Here is a 24,265-nt window from a genome sequence, read left to right on the forward strand (position 1 = left end):
TGGGTTGTATGGAGAGAATTGGATTTAATGTAGCTGACCTATGATATATTAAACATGTATCAGGATCTCTATAAGTTATTTATAGTTGACCAAAAAGACTGAAACTTGTCATAAGGAAAACGATCTGATTACAACAGCTGCATTAAGATTTATGCAATGATATCTACCCAACAGCTCATGCAATCAATGGCTTGTCTCCAAACTATTATAATAGAATCACCGATACCAGCTGAGAATGCTTTTAGAGATTTCAAACAAACTGGAATAATTCTCTCGAATGCACTGACCCAACAAATGTAAAGACACCCAGACAGGAGTACTACAACTCTTCATAGATAACAGTCTGCCTCTCCTGAATTTTTCCTGTTGTTGTATAAGTCCATTCCACTTTGAGTGAATGCAGTTTTAATACATGGAGTTAATATCATTCTTCAAAAGAAGCTTCTTATAAATTCCTTAAAATATATTTGACTCTGGATATAAGCAAATAAAAACAAAATATGGCTGGGGATTGTATTACGGAGGCTGCAATGCACAGAAGGGTAGTTAAGATCCTTAATCATTTATGTAAAAAGCACTACAAGCCTTAGAGTGATCAACAGCAGAACATGTGCAATTATAGCCTGGGCTGTCACGAGGGAAGCAAGTATGTGAATTAGAATATATGAACTTCCATTTGGGGAACTAAGAAAACACACTAAACAGATAACTTTTACAGATTCCTGAATACCAGTTCTAATAATTCACAAATTGTTTAACCCTAAAACCCATAATATTTAATACTAATAAAAGGTAATATTAATATTTATGGATTGTCTACTATGTGCCAAGGAGAGTGCTGAGTACTCTCCCAGAATTATCTCTTTTATTTCTAATAATAACCCTATAAGAATTATTATTCCCATTTTACAGATGAGACTTAAGGCCTGTTATTAACTCTGCAAGCAACACCCAAGTAAAATCCTGCCTTTTCACTGGAAATCCAATCCTGACAATTAAAGGTATATAGGGCATTTCTACTTAGATATGAGGCCTCACTTCAACTTTATGTCTAAAAGTTTAAGTGTCATATTGTCCAACCCTCCCAAACCTCCCCTCAACCCCTGCTCAACTGACTTCTCTGATTTTCCAACTTTTATCCTTTCTATTATTTGGGTTTAGAATTTCATACTTTCCTCTGGCTGTAGCCCCCCATGTCTTACATATCTTATCACCCTTCCCCATGCAATCTTTCTCCTACCAATTCCTTTCTTTTCATTCCTGTCCTGTTTTAGGACCTTATCATTTTTGTGCCTAATTTCTTAACAGATTCTTCTTGCTTTTAGTACAATTTCTCCTCAATATGATCCATCCTGCATACCACCACCAGATTTATCTTTCTAAAACCACTTTATTATTTTACTTATACTACTTTCATTATAATCAAACTCAAGAGTTCTTCAGGATTTATAGGACAACACGCAAATGGCTTCACCTGGCATTTAAGGCCTCAATCTACATTTGTCATACTTGCTTTGGGTCCTATAATCAGATCCTCTGGTCCAGGTAGGCTTCTAATTCCAGGATGTCCACTACCTTCCTATCCCCACAAACATGCAATAAAGCTAAATTCACAAAAGTGTCCCATCCTACCCTGCCTCATCTAGCTCCTGGAATATTGCCTCTTCCCTTGTTATCAACCGATGTGAAACCTTAATGCTCAAGATCCAGCTTTAGTAGCACCTTTTCTGGGATGCTTCCCAATCATTCTGGTCTTGTGTTAAATACACTCTGAACTCCTCTATAGGACAAGAACATCATGAATCATTCTAACGCACATTAACACACAACGGGCTTACTCATACGGCTAGCTGTATTTTCAGTGGCACATCTATATGCTTTTCTATCTATCTGTCATCTATCTATCTATCTATGTGTTTAAATACAGTCATACACAAAAATCTCATTTCACCTATAAGAACCTTTGGAGTAGACATATGTCCTACAATAACCAGGCTATCCAAAGATATTTCCCGAAAGGAAAAAAAAAATAACCAGGCTAAAACAAAAATCAATGAAAGCTTAAAGACTGGATTGTGGTTGTCTGCAGCCAAAAGGTACAAAACAAAAATCTCCTAATGATTTCTTTCCCACATGAGAGTGGTATCTGATCCAGAAAAAAATGATCAAGAATCAAATACAAGTAATAAAGACATACTAAACTAAAACTTTCATTCAAAAGTGATGATGTCAATTAAGACCAAAACCAAGGTCAGATATCTAGCAACAAAAAGTTTTTATTCGCTAAGAAGATAGAAACCTTGACGAAAGTAACATAGAACTGTTTTGTTCTGGGTCATTTTAACTTTCCTGTACCTTGTTACTTCATCTGTGAAATGAAGGAGGTGAACAGACTGATCTCACAGACGTCTTTCACTTGTAAGGGCTTTTGGAATTTTTAAAAAAACAACTTTTATTAAGCTGACCAAAGTTTGATTTCTCTGCAATGTGGCCGACAGCAAGTGGAAAATAAAGAGGGATCGACCACCTACTCAATGACTCATTTTCAACCCTTATAACAACTACACTGCTAGGGAATTTCTTCTCTTGCTATAGCTCGTGTCAGACTCATGACTAAGACCTCATCATGGGGCTGGAACTAGGTTCAGAGTCATTTCATCCATTCCCTTTTTTCTCAGCTGGATTGTCGTTTTTAATGTGTGCAATGCTTAAAAGGTCTACTTTTGGTTCTTATTTCTACTTACTCCAGATACCTAGTATCTTGATATTGATTAATATTTGACACTCTCGTTAATCACAATTTCAGTAATTTATAGAATCAGAAAAATCATTTGGAGGGGGCTTGGAGGTCATCCAGGGAGAGGGAAAAGCAAAACACAAGCAGTGAACCCCGTTTTTAGGCATAGTAAAATGAAGATCTACATGAGACCCTCACAACTCTAATAAAAGTCTTTTCTATGGCTGCCTTAATACATATTCTTTCAAAGAAATCATAACGAAGGAGTCATTGAGAGTGTAAACAAAAATATGCTATCACAGAGTGCTAGGTAACTGAGCTAACACTAAAGTAAACAAACTCAGTGGGCCATCGCATATGCAAGCTAGTAGGGCCCCATAAATCACCATGACTGGGTATCAGGATTTCAAAGGCACACTCTGTAAGCTCTCTCCCAGGCCTGTTGATTCAAGCTCCAATTGCCTTAGGTTACCTATATGGCAGATATAAAGTTGACCTTTTAAGTTTAAAAATAGTTCCAGTACTCATCCCTACTAAAGATAGGCCATAGTACCTATCGTGTGTGCATCACACTACACACTTTACCTAAGTTTTCAGTTAATTTTCACAACAATCCTGTGAGATTACATTAGTCCTGATCTACAGAGAAAACAAAGGCTCAGAGGTGGAAGTGATTTAATTATCCAAGGTCACAACAGTAGGGTAGGGTAGATTTATATCCAAAATAGGAATTGCTAAGCTCCTCAGAATTTAGGAGATTTAAAATAAAATCAAGATAAAAGTTCTTATTTTTCAACTGTTCTATTCTACTTTACTCTTCCAGCATCTAATAATAACTTACAACAGTGGTCCCCGACCTCTTTGTTTCATGGAAGATAATTTTTCCATGGACCAGGGGTGGGTGGAGGGGATGGGCAGTGGAGCGGAGCTCAGGTGGTCATGTGTGGCTTGGTTTCTAATAGGCCACAGAACAGTACTGGGCCACCATGGTACTAGCCGGCTTGGGGACTGCAGACTATGGTACAGTGAATCAGCTTATATTTGTTTTGACATAGTCTATTTTCACCATATTCCAGCCTACATTTTGCTGTCCCAGAGCCCATCAACTACCTTTCTTCACTCCCAGTCAACAGGGTCCTTAGGGGATGGCTCAGCAATTGGGCCACCATCCACTGCTACTGGGCCATGACTCAAACAGGCAACTGGTGAAGGACATGACTCCAGCTATTAGTGCTAAAAAAGACCCAAGCCTCAAGAAATACACCACTTCCATAAATCTCCCCTCTCCAGTCAGCTCTACCCCTCTCACCCCCTCAGCACAGCTGACTGTCTTCCCTTAAATATTCACACCCTCTGGCTGACCCATCTGGGATTTCTTTATTTCTTCAAGGCTGCCCCCAAAGGTTCATTCCAACCAGATTTCACCATATGAACCCTGTGGTGGAAAGGGGGCACGAACACTAACCAATTGGTTTGCCTCCAGCCAAGACAGCCCTGATCTTGGGCTAGCCCAGCCAGACATCCATCTCCCACCCCTCCCCTTCCTCACCTTGCACTGTCTGATATGTCCTCTTTCTCTCTTCTTTTTTTCCATCTTCTCTTTCTATCTTGCCCCCATTAAGAAAATAGACCTGTAAGGCAACCTCATGGTAATAGGCCATTTTTAAAATCCTGAACCTGCTTACATTTTCCCTGAGTATATTCCATACCTTCTCTATCTGCTACCTACCTTCTAACATCAATAAAGTTTCATCTTACCCCCACCTCCAAATCCTCTGCCAGCTCAGAATCTCAGATGTGCTTTTGTCATTTGGTCTTCTCATCCCACCGACCCCATTACCCTTCAGTTATACCAGTGCCCTATTAACGTAACTGCCTGCCTAATGTGCTGTCTCACCAGCATGCTCCTCCTAGGAGGTGGGGGGTCAGGTCAGTTTTGTTCTCATGCCAACATGACTTAGAGAACAAGAAAGGCAGAGCGACATGTACTGTAGGATTCTCCTCTAGGCATTATATTTTGCTGAAATTGCTCTTGCTATTTTGGAATCTAGTGCTCACTAAATAAATACAAAAATATTATCTGGATATATTTTGAAAATGCAGCCTGAGAACAAACACTTGTTCTATCTTTCCATCTTCCTCCAATGCTACATCAGAAAATAATCATCTTTTATAACTACTAAGAAGCATATGGATCTTAGGCATGTTTAACTGAACCTCAGTTTTCATGTATAAAAATGTTTTGAAATGTAGTATAATATTCCTGGAGCTAAATTAGAAATTTAAGGTTTAAGGTCTGAGAAAATATCCAGGATCATGCCCAACATTAGAAGGCAGGGCACATACTGGTACTTCGTGACCAGCTGTAGTCAAAGACTGTTCGTATGTTTCAAATGGGTAATATTAAAATGTTTGAAAATAAGGCTAAATGGCAATAATGCGTGTATTTAACACAAGACCAGAATGATTGGGAAGCATCCCAGAAAAGGTGCTACTAAAAGGTCACAAAAATTAGTACAGGATGAATGATGTTGGTGAATGTAAATGCCGTTTTTCACCTTGGATTGGTAATTCTACTTTTGAAAAAACAAATTCCTCTCATGTAGTGTGTAATGATGCAAGTTTTTTGTCTTTTATATCTTTTCTTCTATATATCCTTTAGTCATTTTACTGCTTATTAACACTACACAGAAAAATTAAGACTTAGGCCCAAGCAGTATCTTCTGAGAGAAAGTAAACTAATCTTTTCCTGATGTACAATAAAGAAACAGGTGTATTTCTAGTAAAAGATTCCTTATGATTTATCAAAACCCAATTATCACATACCATTATGGAGATCTAAGAGACCATATTGAGATTATAAGATCAAGAAAACAAATAGCAGAAAACCAAAATATATATCAAAGATAACATTAATTGGTTTCATTCTTATCACAGCATATCATTGAAACTGACTTGAAATTTTTTTTTAAAAAAGATACAAGAGGATAGGTGTTTAGTTTTCAAAAAGGGAAACGACTAGTCACAAATACTCACTGAACACCTAATCTATGAAAGACTCTGGCCAAAGATCTCAAAATATAAAAACCCAAAAGATTCAAGATTTTCGTTTTCCCAAACCTAACTTAATTTTTGAGTATTTTTTAACAGAATTATAGCTTTGCTTAATCTTTGTAGTCTTTAGCTTTTGTGTGAAATGGGGCTTCCCTGCAAATAATTAAATGACACCTACATATAGTTAAAGCACCCATGAAAGAATTATTTATTAAAAATTGTGAAAGCCCTTCCAAATTTGAAACTTATTCTCTTCTTAAATTCTTGCCACAAAGCCCATCATTGTTAATGTTTTAGTTCATTTTTTTCTGAAGTTTGAAAAAAAAAAAAACCTAGCAAATATGAAATAGAACTGTTATGGTCTGAGAATGTACTCCTTCTCTAAAATGTGGAGTTGACGTAAAGGCATAAACAACACAACTCACCTTACTAAGAAATGATCCTTTCTTTGTAATTCTATATGATTCAGTACAATTTATAAATCTTGAAAAAGACATACAATTAATTGTTTTTTGCATGATTCTTTTTTTCCCTTAATTTCCCACTGTTGTGAAATGTCTGTTCTTCCATCTTGACTGAGTTTAGAATGGAATGATCAGGTAGATTTAAAAGGAGAACAACAAAAGGAAAACACTTTGATACATCCTCTCAAAATACTCTGAAGAGTATTATTTCTTTAAGATGTCTTTATTCATATGTAAGTCTAAAGAAAAACAAACCAACAAAAACATTGCTATGTACAGGGAAAACAGTCTTGAAATTAGCCAGTTGCTTTCTGAGATGGAGAAGGGAGACGCCAGCCTGCACTGACTCCAATATGGCAGCCACATCTTTGCCTGGTTGCTATGGACACATCTCTGTCAGCCTGTGCTTTCCACTCTCCAGATCTGTTTATGACGGGCTGAGGTGTTTCCTATTATGGTGCCTATATCTGCACAGCACACTGCTTGCTAGTAATAAAAGCAAGAGGCTGCCCCTATAGGGATTACAGTACAGCAGACCAGAGTTGCTGATGGGGACTCAAGCATGCCCTGGACAAGCTTCACAGAATACTCTCTCACAGGCAAAAGCTGACAAACACACCCTTTCTACAAAGGCTAGCAGGGAAAGTATTCAGCTATGTCATTAGAATGATATTTCTAAAATAGGTATAGAGGACAGAGAACAGTTTAAGGCCATGAATATGGCCTATGTGGTTTTTGCCTGTGCAGTATAAACTTTTAATTTAAATAAGATAAGACTAACTAGCACCTACTATCCTAAAATTTCTGAGACATGAGTATCTACAGGCAGAACTGAGACTCTTAAGTGGGAAATGCTCAGGATTCTTATCATTGAAAGAAAAATACCTTTCTTGAAAGGTCCGAGCTACCAATCCAAGGTGAAAAACGGCATTTACATTCACCAACATCATTCATCCTGTACTAATTTTTGTGACCAACTACAGAATACTACATTGACACTCACAAGGTTTGGGCTAAAAACAGTGTAGAAGGCCTAATCAGAACAATGAAACAAAGACACAGTATATTGTACTAAGAGTTAAAAGAATTACAAATAAAAACCCTATAGAAGGTCAAAGGTGAAAGACATATCCCACTGGGGGTGGGAGACATAGAAGATAGGACAAAAAAAGCTTTATAAAAGAGGTGGCATTCCAAATAGGCCTTAAAGGATGGTTAATGTTTTTAAATAAAATTTTTGTTTTAAAACAGTTTTAGATTTACAGAAAACTTGTGAAGATAGTACAGATAGTTCCTGTACACTTTACATGCAGTTTCCCTATTAACATCTTACATTACTATGACTCATTTGTCAAAATTATTGAATCAACACTGATACATTGTTATTAACTAAAGTCTATACTTTATTCAGACTTGCTTAGTTTTCAACTAATGTTCTTTTTCTGTTCCAGGATCCCATCCAGGATATATTATATTTAGTAGTCATAACTCCTTAAAGAGGAGCCTCTTGGATGTGAGTTTCTCAGTTTTTCCTTGTTTCTTCTGATAACTTTGACAGTTGTGAGGAGTAATGTTCAGGTATTTTGTAGAATGTCCCTAACCCGGGATTTGTCTGATATTTTTCTCATAATTAGATTGGGGTAATATGTTTTCAGTAAGAAAACCACAGATACAAAATGCCATTTCATCTGCTCATATCAAGGGTGCATACTATCACTTGATTTATGATTGTCAATGTTGACCCTGATAAGCTGACTGAGGTAGTGTTTGTTGGGTTTCTACATTGTAGAGTTACTTTTTTTCCCCCTTTCCATACTGCACTGTGTGGAAGGGAGTCAATATGCACAGCCCACACATAAGGGGTGGGGAGTTATGTTCTCCCTCCTTGAGGATGAAGTATCTATGTAAGTTATTTTGAATTCTTCTGCACAGGAGATCTGTCTATTCTCCTCCCTTTAATTACTCATTCAATAACTTTTTTATACCAATACAGACTCACAGATATTTATTTTATACTTTGGGTTATAATCCAACGCTACGTTATTTTCTTGCTCAAATTGTTCTAGTTTTGGTCATTGGAAGCTCTTTCAGTTTGCTCTTGCATTGACATATCTCCACAGTGTGGAGTTCTGTTTGTTTGAGCACCTCCTTACTTTCTGGCACTGGAAATCTGGCAAGATTTCCAGGCTCATCTTATATATTTCATTCCTGAGTCCCTAGAATCAGCTATTTCTCCAAAGAGTTCTGGTTCCTTTTATCGGAGAATGGTATAAGAAACAAAAATGTGGCTGGTAGGTGTCCTCACTGCTACTGGGTGTCACTTCTTCTAGACCCTCCCAGGGGACAGAGCAAGGAAATATTTGTGTGTGTAGATGGTTAAGATGTTGAAAGGTGGAATGAAGGGCTATGTTCTTAATATATTTTTCTTAATATTAAATATTTATAAGATATTGTGTATCTGAGTTACTTCTGGTCTCATTCAGAGGAATAATAGATATATTCATCTATGAAAAAAACTGGCTAGGCTATTCTCCATTGCTTTATGCATTTCTGCTAGAAAAAGCTCAGAGATTGATCACAACGAGTTATAGATTTTTTTTTAAGAAAAAAAAAGCCCAGAGATTTTTTGATATTTTGATAAAAGCTGAAGCTGGCTTAATGGGCTATACTGTAAAAGTACACAAAGAAACAAAAGGTAAACACCCTGAAAGATAGAAATAGAGGTGGAAAAAAAAGCATAGAAAACAACCACTAAAAAAACTTGGCTTTGTAAAAGTCACTAATGGGGAGAGAAGAGGAAATGAAACACCACAATAGTTCTCCTTTGGTTAGTACCAACGTCATTAGGCCACCATTAGAAGCTCATCGAAGCTCATCGGAAAGGTAGGAATCAGGACAGCAAACAAACACCCTCTTACTCTCAGTCCCCAAAATAAGAGAAGAAAAACTAGCAATATTCCTTTACAGATGGAAAAAAATTAATGTACTGAGTACCAACTCTGTTTCTGACTTTGTCCTGATAATTCTCATCTTTTAGTTCATTAAATCATCATAGCAGCTATTTAACAAATGAAGACACTGAAGCACAGAAGGGAAAGTGGTCCCATGTACACTTGGTAAAGGGCAGGCTGGCTACAGTGGGCTGCTCTAAATCCACAGATCATGCTGCCTAAGAAACAAATGTCTAATGAATGGGACATTTCTTTTGAAGAAATTTGCCACTTTCTCTTTTAGTGGAGAAATCCCATTGGAGGCTGAGAAGGAAAACTGTAGGTTGTTTAAAACATATCATTCTAATCAGAAATGAGTCTCAAAATTGTTCTTGCAGTTGATTTAGACTAGTATGTCCAGAAATATGCCCAGTGTTCATAAGTGGTAATCAAAATGCTTTAAAGTGGTACACAGATAAATGTTTTCTCATTTTGCTATAGATTAATTTTAATGTATATTAGAAAAAATATAACTAGAATATCAAACCTATGATTTCATGCATATCATTGCTTAAGATGAAGCACTCAGGTGGGTATGTACATTTAAAAATAAACTGTTTTAAGTAGCTTTTCTATACATTAACAAACTAACAACAATTAAGAAAACAATCCCATTCATAATAGCATAAAAAATACTTAGAAATAAATTTAACCAAGGAGGTGAAATATCTGTACACTGAAAACTATAAAACACTGATGAAAGAAACTGAAGAAGACATGAAATGAAAAGATGTCCATGTTCATGGTTTAGAAGAATTAATATTGTTAAAATGTCCATACTGCCCAAAATGATCTAAAGATTCAATGCAATTCCTATAAAAATTCCAATATCATTTTTCACAGAAATAGAAAAAAATCCTGAAATTCATATAGAACCAAAAAAGACCTAATAGCCAAAGCAATCTTGAGCTAAAAGAACAAAGCCAGAGGCATCATATTCCCTGATTTCAAAATATGCTATAAAGCTACTGTAATCAAAACAGCATGGTACTGGCATAAAAACAGACACAACAAATGGAACAGGATAGAAAGAAAGGCCAGAAACAAGCCAAAGTATCTGCAGTCAATTGATTTTTGACAAAGGTGCCAAGAACACACAATGGGGAAAGGACAGTTTCTTCAATAAATGGTGTTGGGAAAATAGAATATCCACCTGCAGAAGAATGAAATTGCACCCTTATCTAATATCAGATATAAAAATCAACTCAAAATGATATAAAGGCTTAAGTGTAAAACCTGAAACTATAAAGCTACTACAAGAAAACATAGGGGAAAATTTCTACAACATTGGTCTCGGCAATGATTCCTTGCATAATACTCCAAAAGCATAGCCAACCAGAGCAAAAATAGCCAAATGGGACTGCATCAAACTAAAAAGCTTTTGCAGAGCCCAGAAAACAATTAACTGAGTGAAGAGACAACCCATCAACTGGGAGAAAATATTGACAAACCATATATCTGATAAGGGGTTACCATTCAAAATACATAAGGAACTCAAACAACTCTACAGCAAGAAAACAATAACCTAGTTTAAAAATAGGCAAGGGATCTGAACAGACATTTCCCAAAAGAAGAGATACCAATGGCCAACAGATATACTGAAAAATGCTCAATCAACATCTCTAATCATCAGGAAAATGGAAATTAAAACCACAATGAGATATCGTCTCATGCCTGTTAGAATGGCTATCATCAAATAGATGAATGGCAACAAGTGTTGGCGAGGATGTGGAGAAAGGGATCCCTTGCACATTTTTGGTAGGAATGTATTAATATAGGCATTTTGGAAAATAGTATGGAGGTTCCTTAAACATCTAAAAATAGAATTACCATATGATCTAGCAATTCTACTTCTGGGCATATTTCCAAACAATTGAAATCAGTATTTTGAAAAGATATCTGCACTCCCATATTCATTTCAGCATTATTCACAATAGCCAAGATATGGAAGCAACCTAAGCATCCATCAATGGATAAATGCAGTGGTCCCCAACCATTCTGGCACCAGGGATCAGTTTCATGGAAGACAATTTTTCCACAACGGGGTGGGAAGAGCAGGGGATCAGGCGGTAATGCACGGCCCGGTTCCTAACAAGGCCATGGACAAGTACTGGGCCATGGCCTAGGGGTTGGGGACTGCAGGATAAATGGATAAAGAAAATGTGGTACATATACAAAGTGGAATAACATACAGCCTTAAAAAAGAAGGGAATTCTGTCATTTTTGACATCATGGATAGAAATGGAAGACACTATGCTAAGTGCAATAAGCCAGGCTCAGAAAGACAAACATTGTCTTTAATAAATGATATCAATTATACATGGATTCTAAAAATGTCCATCTCATAGAAACAGAGTAGAAAGTTGGTTACCAGTGGTGCCGGGACAGAGAGGGAAGAATAGGGAAAAGGAAGATGTTGATCAAACGGTACAAAGTTTCAGCGAGACTGGAGGAACAAGTTTTAGTGCTCTATTGCACTGAATGGTGACCACAGTTAAAAATGTATGTTTCAAAATTGCTAAAGTAGGTTTTTAATGTTCTTACTGCAAAAGAATGCTAAATTGGTGAGGCAATAGATATGTTAATTAGTTTGACTGAATCTTTCAATAATGTAGACATAAAATATCACCTTGAACCCTGTAAATATACACAATTATTATGTCAATTAAAAATAAATAAATTTTTAAGAATATTAATAAAAAGCAAATTGCTTTAAATTGAAATATTCAACATATAATAGCAGATATGAATGTACACAGAAATAACAAGGTTTGAATAACATTTATTTAAACTATTATAAAATAGAAAGATCATCTTTTTCTTCTAAGAAACATTATGTTCTTACTTTGCAAGGAATACAGGACATGGGATTTTTTAAATTTTTCTTTTTTGTATATATTTTAGACAGGTGAGCACACGTAACTTACTGAGCACCCAGTGTGTGCTATGCACCAAACTGAGTTTTGCAAACATTATAGTGACAATACTATCGACAACTTTTCAATTTTATTTTCCCCTTTCATGATCCCCACTTATAAATGAAGAAAGTGAGCTTCAGAGAGGTGAAGCTTGTTGCCAAAAACATTAGGTAGGAAACAACAGAGCTGAAGTGGAAAGCAAGTTCGCCTGATGAAGAAACATCTATGTTCTTTCCACCCTATAAAGCTGCCATAAGTATCACTGATGTATATTCCAGGCCAGGGAGTAAATATCATTTATTCTAATCATATACAAAGTACAGCAAATAATAACAAAAGCCCAGAATACTAAACAATAATAATAAAAAATATTTTCTTAAAGATAAACTCTTTTCTAAGAGGAACAGATAATAACCCTATTATACTTGCAGTTGGTAATCCAACATAACTAATTTCCTAATGAACACAGCATAATTACTTATTGTTTAAGCAAATATCAAGGCTCATCCACACATCCTTGTTAGAGTTAATAAAAGAAAATGCCTTCTTAAAATGCCTTTCAAAACTAGTATGGATATTAAAATAAAGGGCTATTCATCTCTTTATTTTCTAGAAAGATCTCAGACTAATAGTGCCAATCAAACTATTACACCAAACAGCCAGGTATAGAACTACTGTCCTGCCAGAGCTATTCTGTCACAAAATAAACCCTAGCAATGTGTACTTTTAAAAAAAGAGTTGGTCTTTCCTGCTGCAAAAGAGAAACCAAACTATATATTTTATGGATCAATTGAAAATCTTGACATTAACAGCATTTCACATCTATCACATATTTGTATTGTAAGTAATAGCTACACTCTATGTGATTATCACAGAAATCTTCTTAAACTCAACAAAAGCATTATCTATCACCCTAGCTATTTGGAGAAAAAGAGTTTGTTTAATCTATCCATAACATTGGGAAAAGTACAAGGCTTATGTATTGAAATTTTTTTCAGAAAGGGAGATAGTTCATAATGCTATCAGACAGAAGTTACCATTATCCCATAAATCACATCAAAACATAACTGAAAGCAATTTCTTTAGCTGTGGTCCCCAATGCTCCCCTCCCGCCTCTGTCCATGGAAAAACTGTCTTCCATGAAACCGGTCCCTGGTGCCAAAAAGGTTGGGGACCATTGTTGTACAGTAATAATTAATTTATTGAATTATAAAATCAGAAGTTTTTGATAATTGAATATTAGGAATATTTAAGCTTATCATCACTCAATACCGACACAGGAATTGAGTTAGTGACAATAGAGACAAATTGATATTTGTTTTAATCCTTAGTGTCTTGCTAAGTTAAAGTCAAGGGCTTTACTATTCAATGAAACAAAAATTTCCTTTCAAAGTGTCTCCCTCTTCTGTTATTACTTAAAAGCAAAGAAAGTATTTTTTCCTAACACTGATTATAAAAACAAGGATTCCCAATCCTTCATATTAACTTTAAGGCATTATACGTAAGCTACACAAATCTTTCCCAAATCTACCTTTAGTAAGAGAATGAAAAAGCAGATAAACCCAAAACAGTTGAGTTTCTATTATAGAAGATATTTTCTTTTAAAATTTAAAGTTTTCCTTTAGGCATGTTGATTAACTCTTCACAATTCTTTTACCTAAGTTTTAATATTTTAATGGGGAAAACAACTGCTGCTGTTTTCTCTCATAAAATTAAAATGCCTTTTCCAACTAACTTAGCTTCCTTCTTCGCAAAAGTTTAACATGTATTTCTATTCTGAGTTATTTTATATTTACATAATGCTAAAATACCTTAAGATTTAGCCACTTGTATGAATATCCCATATTCCAGCACCTCTCTTGCCCACAGGACAATCTATGAGCAGTCACAGAGAGTGCTAGTAGTATACTTTATGCATTGACATCTGCAAAGCAGTAGGGGGAGTAGCCAGAGAAAGCACTAAGAAAAAGCACCCTAGAAAAGCAGTTTAATTTATAGGCAACAGAAACATGCTAGAGATGTTTGCTAAAAACCAAATATACAAAATAAATTCCATAAAGAAGTCATGACCACATTTGCAAAGCTGGCCTAAGTACATTTGGAATGAGCTATAGAAAAACAAGTCTCTTAGAAGGATGCTTGAATCCTAACTTCAAGACAGACTTTGAGCTTGAAGTACGGCAGTTTCCAGCAATGCCAAGCCTCAAACTGCCCTCAAAATTAGAGAGTAGAAACAAAACACATTTTTATAGTGGTATGTTTTGGGGAGAACTCAAAATGATTTTGTTTTCTCCTCTAAACATCGCTGCATTCACATTGAAGGCCTGATGAAACATGCATCATTAGCTCACAAGAGGATAAGGTTATATAGGGTTCCATAGCATAATCCTTGAAAGCCCTTAGGTCCAGACCCCTGTCCTGCTCTCCTCTCCACCAGCTTCCATTCTCATATACTTTCCATGAGAGAAAGGTAACCAAAAACATAGTGAAACTATTCTGTATTGAAAGGTATTTTACTAAAAAGGTACATGAGCTTTGCAAAATCTAAACAATAGGAGGGAAATCTGCCCACCAACTCCCATTATATTTTACATGTTATAAAAGTTAAATAAGGGCTGTGTTTTCAGTTTTAGAGCAAAAGAGAAAAAGTACTTAGCTCTTCTGTCTGGCATTCTGTAACTGGAATTTATGAAAAGCATAAACTTCTAATTAGAACTTTAAAATGTGTATGTCTGTATTATGCCAAAAATACTGTAAATATAATGTAAGCATTTTTTATAACACAGACATCTGCACTAAAGACAGTTATCTAAGAATTATATAAATCCATGAAACTTTAAATGTTTAGCATTAATTAAAACTAAATGGTAAAAAAAAACTTTTAGCCAAGTAGGCAACCAATGAAGTTTGACATGAACTCCAAATAACACCAATAACAAGCGGTAATTGGTAGTGCCCACTACTGTCTGACACTGTATTAGCCAGCTGTTTTTTATACATTCTTTTGAACTCTTACACTGACCTTTCAAAATAGTTATTATTATACCCATACTATGCTAAGGAAACTGAAGCTAAAAAGTTGAAGTCATTTCTCTAACGTAACTCAGCTAGCAAGGAACAAAACCATGATTCAACTTCCAGGTCTGTCTGTCTCCAAAGCTTTGAGACCTCACTAAAAGAGTCATCCTCAACTGTAGCAATGAGGTTCCAGAGGAAATCTATACAAATCTCAGGCAGATTACTGTGCTGATGAGAGTAAATGTTGTAGATTTAATCACTCAAATTAAACGCCATCTGGAATCTCTTACCCCGCTTGGTACAAGCATCTTGCATGTGTTACAGCCAACCTTGGCCTTGGCCAAGAATTCAATAATCTTTCTGCCTCATACTATCAACAAGCAGTGTGTACATTATAATAACAATATAGGAAATACAGCTAGTTGCTTCTAAAGCATCATTTAAAAACTGCTAATTGGTTTAGAGTTCTCTGATTAAAGTATCTATGAAATGTACGAACAATTTGTTAACACAATTTGTTAACTAGTTTGGGGAATCAATTTCATTCTTTGTAACACTCGAATCTATCTCCATAGTAAGTGTTTTCTATCATCACTTTAAAATCTTGATCTCTTATTAGTGTTTTCATTGTGCTTTTTAATCTACTAGAATAAATTTTTAAAAACTTCAAGAGAGAAGAACACAGAGAAAATTTTCATGATTTTTCAAAAGCAAAAAAAGGATAAAATGAAAACATGGTTTGGTTCAAACAAGTGTATCTAAAAAGAATGGATGGAGATAAAACCAATAACTGAAAAGCAATGTTTCGGACTGATTCATTCATATTTAATAGATATCAAACAACCAAGTGGACGTATGATGTATACATTTCCAGTTCAGACTGAAGGTGCGGCATCACTAACATGGCCTTCAGATCAGCTGGCCCAACTCAGCCCTTGTGGATGTGGCTTATTCATGCCCTTGTTATTAAGCAGAAGGGTAACTTTACAACCTTCAACAAGAACTTTTTTTCTTTCTATGCTAACCCTTTTTCTGCTATAAAAAGTCATGTGAGCTTAGCACTTACTTAGAAATAAATGAGTTTAAAAAGAAATGAATGGCTTGGACATTTTTTTTTCCCAGCACTGAAGACAGCATAGAAGATTCTGTGGCTTGGACATTAAAAGTTGAAGCAACAGCTTTAGCTGAGCTAAGTTTAATTTTAAAAATAAGTGTCACATCAATAATCTTTCAACCACAAAACATAAACACAGCTAGAAAGACTACATTTTGAAAAAGGTATTTTCTCACTTTACCTAGATTTCACTTCAACCAAATAAACCCATGTTCCATACTAAACCTGTAAATTAACTCAAAGTCTAATACGGGACCTTCACAATGAATATTTTAAATAAAAATGTCTCATTTGGTACCTTTAAAAGAAAAGAATCATTTTAAGCAATTATTGTGACCTAAAGTATTTTCTTATCTTAAAGTATAAATTATTCAATTGACAGTTGAAGTCATTTACAATATATTATTAGATTTTACATTAATTTTTAAGTTCAAACACACGTCTCACCACTAAGAATATGGATTTTAGAGAAAGTAACTGCAGCTGCCCAGGTTCATTTATCTGAAAAAGTATAGTCAAATCATCTTGAAGACATAAACAAATGCTCGCATACCACTAGGTGCCTTCAGATTCCGCTCTTCCTTTTATTATACAGAATCAACCAGACAATAGAATTAAGATCTCAGGCCCACTGCAGAATGGGAGCATTCAGCATTTAGGACACTGGAGATATTCAGCTTAAGTCTACTGCTATTACGAATCAAATTAAGAAAAAAACTATTTATATTTTACACAACTAAAAATACGTTACCCAAATGAGAACAATGGTACCTATGCCACAGCGGGGAGTAGGAGTCCCCTTAAAAGAGCAATAACCGGTCATTTTGATGAGGAGCCAAGTCAAATTTAGAAATGAGGCTCAAAGAGAAAAAAAACTATGTATTTAATCATCAGTGTGCCCATGGGTAGGTCAGTATCTGCAGGCAGTGGCTGGGGGTAGGGGGCGCCTCTTCTGTTTTTTTTATTAGAAGCCAACTTTTCCCTTAAACAACAATGCTATCAAACAGTGCTACATAAACAGTATTAACCGATAGGACAATCAAGTGGCTGATACGCTATGGTATTTTTTGTAAAAACTGCATGAAAACAAAACAGGTGGGATAAAAACTATAAGAAGCTTCAGAAAAAGGCATCACTTATGGAAAGATACATACACATAAACTGTAAGATGATATAACCTTCTTGACCTTGTTAATAGGGGGCCAAAAAATACTTAAATATCTTTAAGAGACAACTATTACTAATTGCCACACAACATTACCAGTGCTTACTGGAGAAATCCCTCAGCCATCTGCATCCAACATGCACATGCCTCTTTTCCTGTCCTTTTAGCCAAATAGTCATTGAAAACATTTATAATCCCAATTATTTCCTTGCATAACTAAAGACAAAAAAAAAAAACAGATTTTCCTGAAAACAAAAACTGAAAACACTCTACCTTGCATTCCAGGCTATTTTAAGGCTGTCTCAGGTTGAAGGTTACTTCTCAGACCCCAAAACTATATTAACTGCCAAGCCAGCACCTTAGAACATATGGCACAAATGCTTAGTTGAAGCCTCCTTGTAACTGAACGACCTCAGAAAACTGGATTTTCTCTCCAAGATTAATGGAAACAAAGGTAATGATTATAATGAACCTTCTAACTTTGTTAACGTTTCCTGCGGATGTATATGGCCAACTGAATGTACAAAGAAAGATGCAGTTCTTACAGGGTACCCTGACGAGTAGATAAATGAGGTTAAGGTTCCAAGTTCAGTGAACTATTCTGAGTTTGGTTGCCCTAGGTGGTGACATTCAAGTGATTTCACTGACATCCAGTAATTCTTATTTTCAACTGGGAATCCCAAGAATACCTTTAAACATGCAATGCTAATGGACCCTACTGGATTTCTGTTCCAAGGGCAAAATGTCACTTAGGAACTCTGTATCCTGGGGGTACTCAATCAAACTATGTCAAAGTTGCTTTTGCAAAATGTTTAATTTATCTGTAATGAATAGAAGAGAGAGGGAAAGCATGGAAACAGGAACCCTCCTCCAAAGGAGCACAATAGCCAACATGCAGTTGGCGTGACAATTCTATTTCCCGGGGGCTTAGGGACTGGTGGCTTCACCAGTGTGGGAATCAGCAGCTTAGGGGCGTCAGTGACAGCAGAACAGGGGCTTACCTTGTTGGAGGCCATCTCACTGACAGAGTGCCTGGTCTGTAGGGTCTCTAGCTGGTCCAGACACCAGTCCAGCTCCTCCAGGGTCTCGCTGGCCAGTTTCTGGTAGGCCTCCTCTGCGAAGAGACAGGGAAAGGGGGACTCAGTTCTCAAGCGCTTCACGGGGCCGCCAGTGAGTTCAAAGGGGGCCATCCTGCCATACCCCGCCATGCTCGGATGCCCGGTGCCGGCACATGAGGGCTGCTCCTTCATATTGCCGAGCCCGGCAGCACGATGGGGGCCAGGGCTCTGCTCGCGGGGCGGCCGGCCTCGGGAAGGCAAAGTCTCTCCAGCTTGGCGTCTCGGTTTTACTCCACGAAGGGCGCGCAAAGAGCGGCAAGCCAACTTTTACGCGGGGACATGGGCGGAAAAGCCACGGTGCGACTTTTGACGGCGGCGCGGCGGGCCGGAGTCCTAGTCCCGGAGCCCCGCTCTGGAGGATGGCGAAGGGGGTGGCGCGCACGCCTCAGTGCCCGCCCCGCGGAGGAGCTCTGGTCCACGGCCCGATCTCCTCGGTCCCCGGCCCCGAGCCCGCCCCGCCTGCCGAGCCTTCTGCGCGGCACTTGAAGCGAATGAATCAGCCGCGGCCGGGTGCGCGGCCACCACGTTTCCTGTTTTCTTTCTCAACTCCTTGGGCGGCGGGCGCAGCGCGGCTCCATCGCCGCGGCTTTCCGGGAACACTCCCCCTCACGCCCCTCACGGCCCTCGGCGCTGCCTGGCTCCTCCTCAACCCCCTTGAAAAAGATTCCGAATTGCAACAGCCTGTCCGTGCCACCCGCCGCGTCCTTCCCCTCAGCCCCAGCGCCGCCTCGCCGTGCCATCACCCGGCGCAGCCGGGCGCCGCTCGCTTTGAAGCGCAGCCGGGGAGGCACGGGCGTGAGCGTGTGTGTCTGTGGAGCTGCTGTGGGGCTGTCTGTGCCAGGAGAGCTGCGGAAAACCCGGCGTGGAGCGCCTGCAGCCCGCTGCCCGGGGTCGCGCTCTTCGCGGGGCTCTGGAGGGACCCGGCGCGCAGGCGCGCGCGGTCGCGCACCTGCCCCGCGGGAGCCCCGCGGGAGCCCCCCGCGCCCCGCCGAGCCGCTGCCCCTCCCGGTCACCCCAACTGCCAGAGCCGTCGCGTTTTCACCACTCGCTGCTTCCTGCGAAGTTTCATGGGAAAGCATGGCAGGCGGCACAAACAGGGTTATTTAGGATCCGCGCAACCGTTTCTGAGGGTTTAGGCTTTAGGGTTTCTGAGGGTTTAGGATTTACCTACTTCAAGGAGGCAGGGTTGTGGGAATAATAGCATTTCTATGAAGACCAGATTCTTTCTGTACCTAGGTCAGCCCCTACTAAGTACCAGACTTTTAAATTTTGAGGTGGACATAAACAGGCAAACAAAATATACAATATTGTGGGGTCTTGAACGCTTTAGAATTCACAGGACAATACGCTGCATTTTCACATTAAGCATTGCCTAGTAGTACCTTAAAGTAACAGCAACGTGAATGAACCACATGGTAAGGAGAATTTACACACATCTTACATAAGTACTCCCTTCCTCTGTGATATTGCACAAGACCAAGGTGATCTTGTGGTGCCAAGGAAGAAAATCTGGCAGGGTGTTTCTACCCACCATGGGCAGAATACACTACAAACATGAGAAAATTAAAAGACCATATCCAAAGGCATCATAGGGAAGCCGGTTCTACTTACCAAAGCTAACCCAGGGAACCGGGCACTCTTCCTAAACTGGTCAGTTGCAGAAGAACTTTAGTACATTTGCGTGTGATAAGCAAACCAGAGGGGGAAAAACTCAAACTCTCAAGAGTCCATCTTATAAACTATCAATACAAGATATTAAAGAGCTTACATGAAGTGGTGGAATCCCTTTTCCTTGTCTTCAAATCTGAGGTGTTGATGGAGAAGAAATTCTGTCCTTGAAATTTAGTCTCCATAAATGATCAGTGGCACAACAAAGAAATTCATGGACTGAATCTCAGCCTGCTGGGATTTTCCAGACAGATTTTTATATAAAATTTGTAAAAGTTAGAATAACTTTCAAAGTATTTGTTACATGTGTCCTGTGGCTTATTGTTATCAAGAATTCTTGAACTGTTTACTATTCACTTTGCGTACTCTAGGTTAAAATTTGCCTTTTTTATTCTACTTTTTTTTTTTTTTTCCTACAACAACCTCCGTAAATATATACGTCAGGTGAACAAACAATGCCTAAATCTTGCCGGGTGAATTAAGGTTTAAGATCGAAGCTTTATTCCTTAACAAAAGAAACAACCTTAAAGATAATTTTAAATGGTCAGTATAAACTACCTTTTTGTATAGCTTTTCGTTAATTATAAGAATGTAAAAATATTACATGGTTGTTAGAAAAACTGAAACATTAAACAGTGACATTAGAAAGTCCCTTGTAATCCTCCTACACCCTGAAGTTCATGAGCAATAATTCAGCCTATTACAATAACACAATCATTTTCATTTTACTGAATACCTTCCATATGCAAGTATAGTATTATCAAGTTGCCATGGTAGTGTATCTACTATATGGTTTGGTTTGGTTTTGGCTTTTTTCCTCTCTATACTATATAAAATAGGAATGTAGGAAATTATTTTATGGTCATTTGAATTGTCCATAGTTAGCATATCCAGTGGGTTAGAGACGCATATAGCTATTGTGTCTGAGATTTGTTCACTGCCATTTTTTCACTCACTGGTTACATCTGGAAGCCAGGAGTCCTCTCTAAGGTTTGGCTTTCCAATGTCCTCTCCCCTGCACTCCAACTTTCTCAAAGCCTGAGCCCCAGGGGACCTCCCAGGAAGTAAGTAAACAGTCCCCTCCTCCACCTTTACCAACTTCCCAAAGCTTTTCAGAAATCAAAAGTACAAATTCAGGCCTCTGACCTAGCAGGATGTGGCTTCACGTATTATATTTCAGTCTTTATTTTTTAATGTGGAAAAGTAATTCAAGAAAGTTTCAGGTTAATGCCTCAAGACATCATGTGCTTACATACAGGATTTGCTCTTAAGAAGGCAGTACAACAAGAAGAGGGGCAATTTTTTCCAGAATATCCATTTGATGTCCAAGTCATGCATTATAGCCATTTTGATAATCAGGATTGGGTACGATCATAATGTGGTATAAACATGTATTTTAAGTTCTAACATCTTTTGCATGTATTGTATAAATCCGAAGAGTGAAACATAAGTCACCAAAACACATCTATATAACCAGTAAGAAGATAATTATTAACAACAGAGTAAAGAATAGTTTATTCTGTAAAATTGTTGCTCAAATAATTATTCCTGATATTAGCAGAGAGCTGAGACTATTATTTTTTTTTTCAAATTCCTACATTAATAGGCAATATGGCTAGCCACAAGTTTTCAGCATGATTATTAAAGCTTCACTTTTAGGAATTTTAACCCCAAATGTGCTAAGACATCAAGTAACTGACCTTTTCATCCCTACCAAAAAGCCTCAATGTGAAGTTGTCAGCTATCCTACAGGAAATTGAGTCACCACACCAAACAACACACCTAAATGTCGACAGCTAGCGGGACAAAAACAGTGAGCCAGTTTAATTTTGGCTTTTACCAAGAACACATACTGCATTCATTAATAAAATACTTTTCCTTCCAGAGAGTAGTATACACTGTGGCTCTCCTTAAAAATATATGAAAACTCTTCTATTTAACTGTCCAAAATCTTGCTAAGTCAAGGAACTAAAGAGCAAAAAAAAAAAATCCAAGCAAAAACTATTGGCTAAATTCCCTAACGACTAGGAGAGGTCTATGGAACAGCAACCAAGAAATAACTTGAGCCTGGAAGTCCCCTCCTATACAGCATTGGCTTTCTTCAAGGCACCCTTGAACTATGTAACACCCATGTTCTGCTCAGGCTCTTTTGTGAACAAACAGTACTCAATTCTTGCGGGCTAGCACTTGGCTTCCGTCATTGTGATGGGCTCAAGGGTTCCCTTGACACATGGCCTGAAACCATTCCAGAGGCTCCAGGAGAAGATGCTGAAGCAGCAGCTCCCCATTGCAAAGCAAAAAAGGAATCACCTCAGAGCCATAGCAGTTAGCTAGATGCTGGGGTTGTTTTTTTTGTGACATGTTCAGCCCATTACTCTCACCCACAACATAGAGTGCTGTCGGCCATTGAGGTTAAAGGAGGTGTAACTGCGTGGATGTTGGTTTCTTTGCCAACACTTGAAGGTCTGCTAAAGATCTGTATAAGTTTGCCATAATTCCTAGACAGACCTATTGGTAGAAATGAAAAGAAGAAATAAAAAAAAAATATCACTTTGGACACCATTTGTTTGCCCTTAATTTAAAAAAATAATAAAAATTATAACTGCAGGTTCAGACTTCTGAAAATAAAAAACTGCATTTAACAGCTCCTAAGAGCACTACTTAAATATGTATCTCCCTAACCAATTCCAGTTTCTGCTCTCCTAATTCCTATCAAAATTACCTCTTTGTTCCTTAGGAGGGAGTTGGAAATGTCTGAAGTAGGTAGAACTGCAGAAAATGATTTCTATTTTACCATGTATTGCTTTGAGCTAGTCACCCCTCGAGTTTGCCACAGCAAAAGATTTTTGCAGGTTAGATCTAACTTTTGCTGACTTAATTTTTTCCTCTATACATTTTATCTGATGGGAAATACATGAAGGCTTTGGATTCTCTTTCAATGTGTACATGTAACAGGTTTAAGCAGAGGTTGCCAGTGGCAAGCTGCTCTTATTTCTAAGTGAATCTCTGGCATCAAGTTCTTGTTTTGAAGTCTTCTAAAATCTTATAAAATATATAAAATTTCACTTAGTACTTCAAAAAACTTCCAAAGTGGAGTTGTGCATAATTTTATGAGGGTTTTTTTTTTTTTTAATCTTCCCACCACCTACAATTTTTTTTCTAGTGCTGCCTAAGGCTCTAGTAAAATTTTTTAAATGAAATAAACACAGGATTGGCTTTCAGTGACTTCTAGTCCCACTGGTAACTTGACATTTATTTAGCAGCAACTGTGTGTCATGTGCTTTATTAGAGTCTGCAGAAACAAGATCACTGAGAGTGTGTCCCTTATCTAGCACTGGAGACAATTTCAGCACACTAGACTGTAGAAAGCATTCTGACAGAAGGAAGCAAGTGGTTATAGTAAAAGAGGTTACAGTAAAAGAGGGCTATTTAAATCAGACTGGGATAGAAGTAGAGTGAGAAAAAGCCGAGTCCTAAAGAATGGAATAGGAAGTAAGTGAAAAGGGCGGGAAGGATTTTTAAGATAAAATAACATGAGCAAACACATGGACCTATGACCAACAAGGTGTGTATGTGTATGTAGAAAAAGGAACATACATTTCCTTGAGCAGGAACTTGCTCAGGCAAAAGAAGGCTGGAGAAATCTGCAAAATCTGCAGAAGTCTTGTCAGGCATTTGTAGCTAGGAGCTTTGGACTCTGTAAGATTAGGAGCCACTGAGTGATTCAGAGTGCTGTATGATATGGGATCTGATTTTATACTGGATGAGAAATTCTAGTGCTGTGCAGTAAATGGGATTGCAGGAGGTAAGGCTGAAGTCAGTGAGGCCATTATCTTTGAACATATTATTGCTAGAATAAAATTAAATAATTTATAGACCATTTGCTTCTCTAATGATCATTCTTACCTATCTCTGTAAATAAAATCCTACATGGGCCTAAGTTCCCATGATATATCAGGCCAAGGTGACTTGACAGGGAGTGGGCTTCTTGCACTTAAAAACTGCAACCTTTTAATCAC

General features: G+C 37.8%; 1 protein-coding gene across 5 annotated transcripts in view; it reads right to left on the reverse strand.

The window, feature by feature from the left end:
• PDE4D (phosphodiesterase 4D) overlaps positions 1–24,265 on the reverse strand; it is a 794,445-nt gene that overhangs the window by 34,670 nt on the left and 735,510 nt on the right. For all 5 annotated transcript variants that reach the window (XM_069492690.1, XM_069492691.1, XM_069492692.1 and 2 more), the window contains exon 6: positions 18,462–18,574. In XM_069492690.1, the coding sequence (XP_069348791.1) occupies positions 18,462–18,574 (113 nt within the window). The remainder of the gene's footprint in view (positions 1–18,461; positions 18,575–24,265) is intronic.

This window comes from Eulemur rufifrons, chromosome 17 (assembly GCF_041146395.1).
Source record: "Eulemur rufifrons isolate Redbay chromosome 17, OSU_ERuf_1, whole genome shotgun sequence".
NCBI lineage: Eukaryota > Metazoa > Chordata > Mammalia > Primates > Lemuridae > Eulemur > Eulemur rufifrons.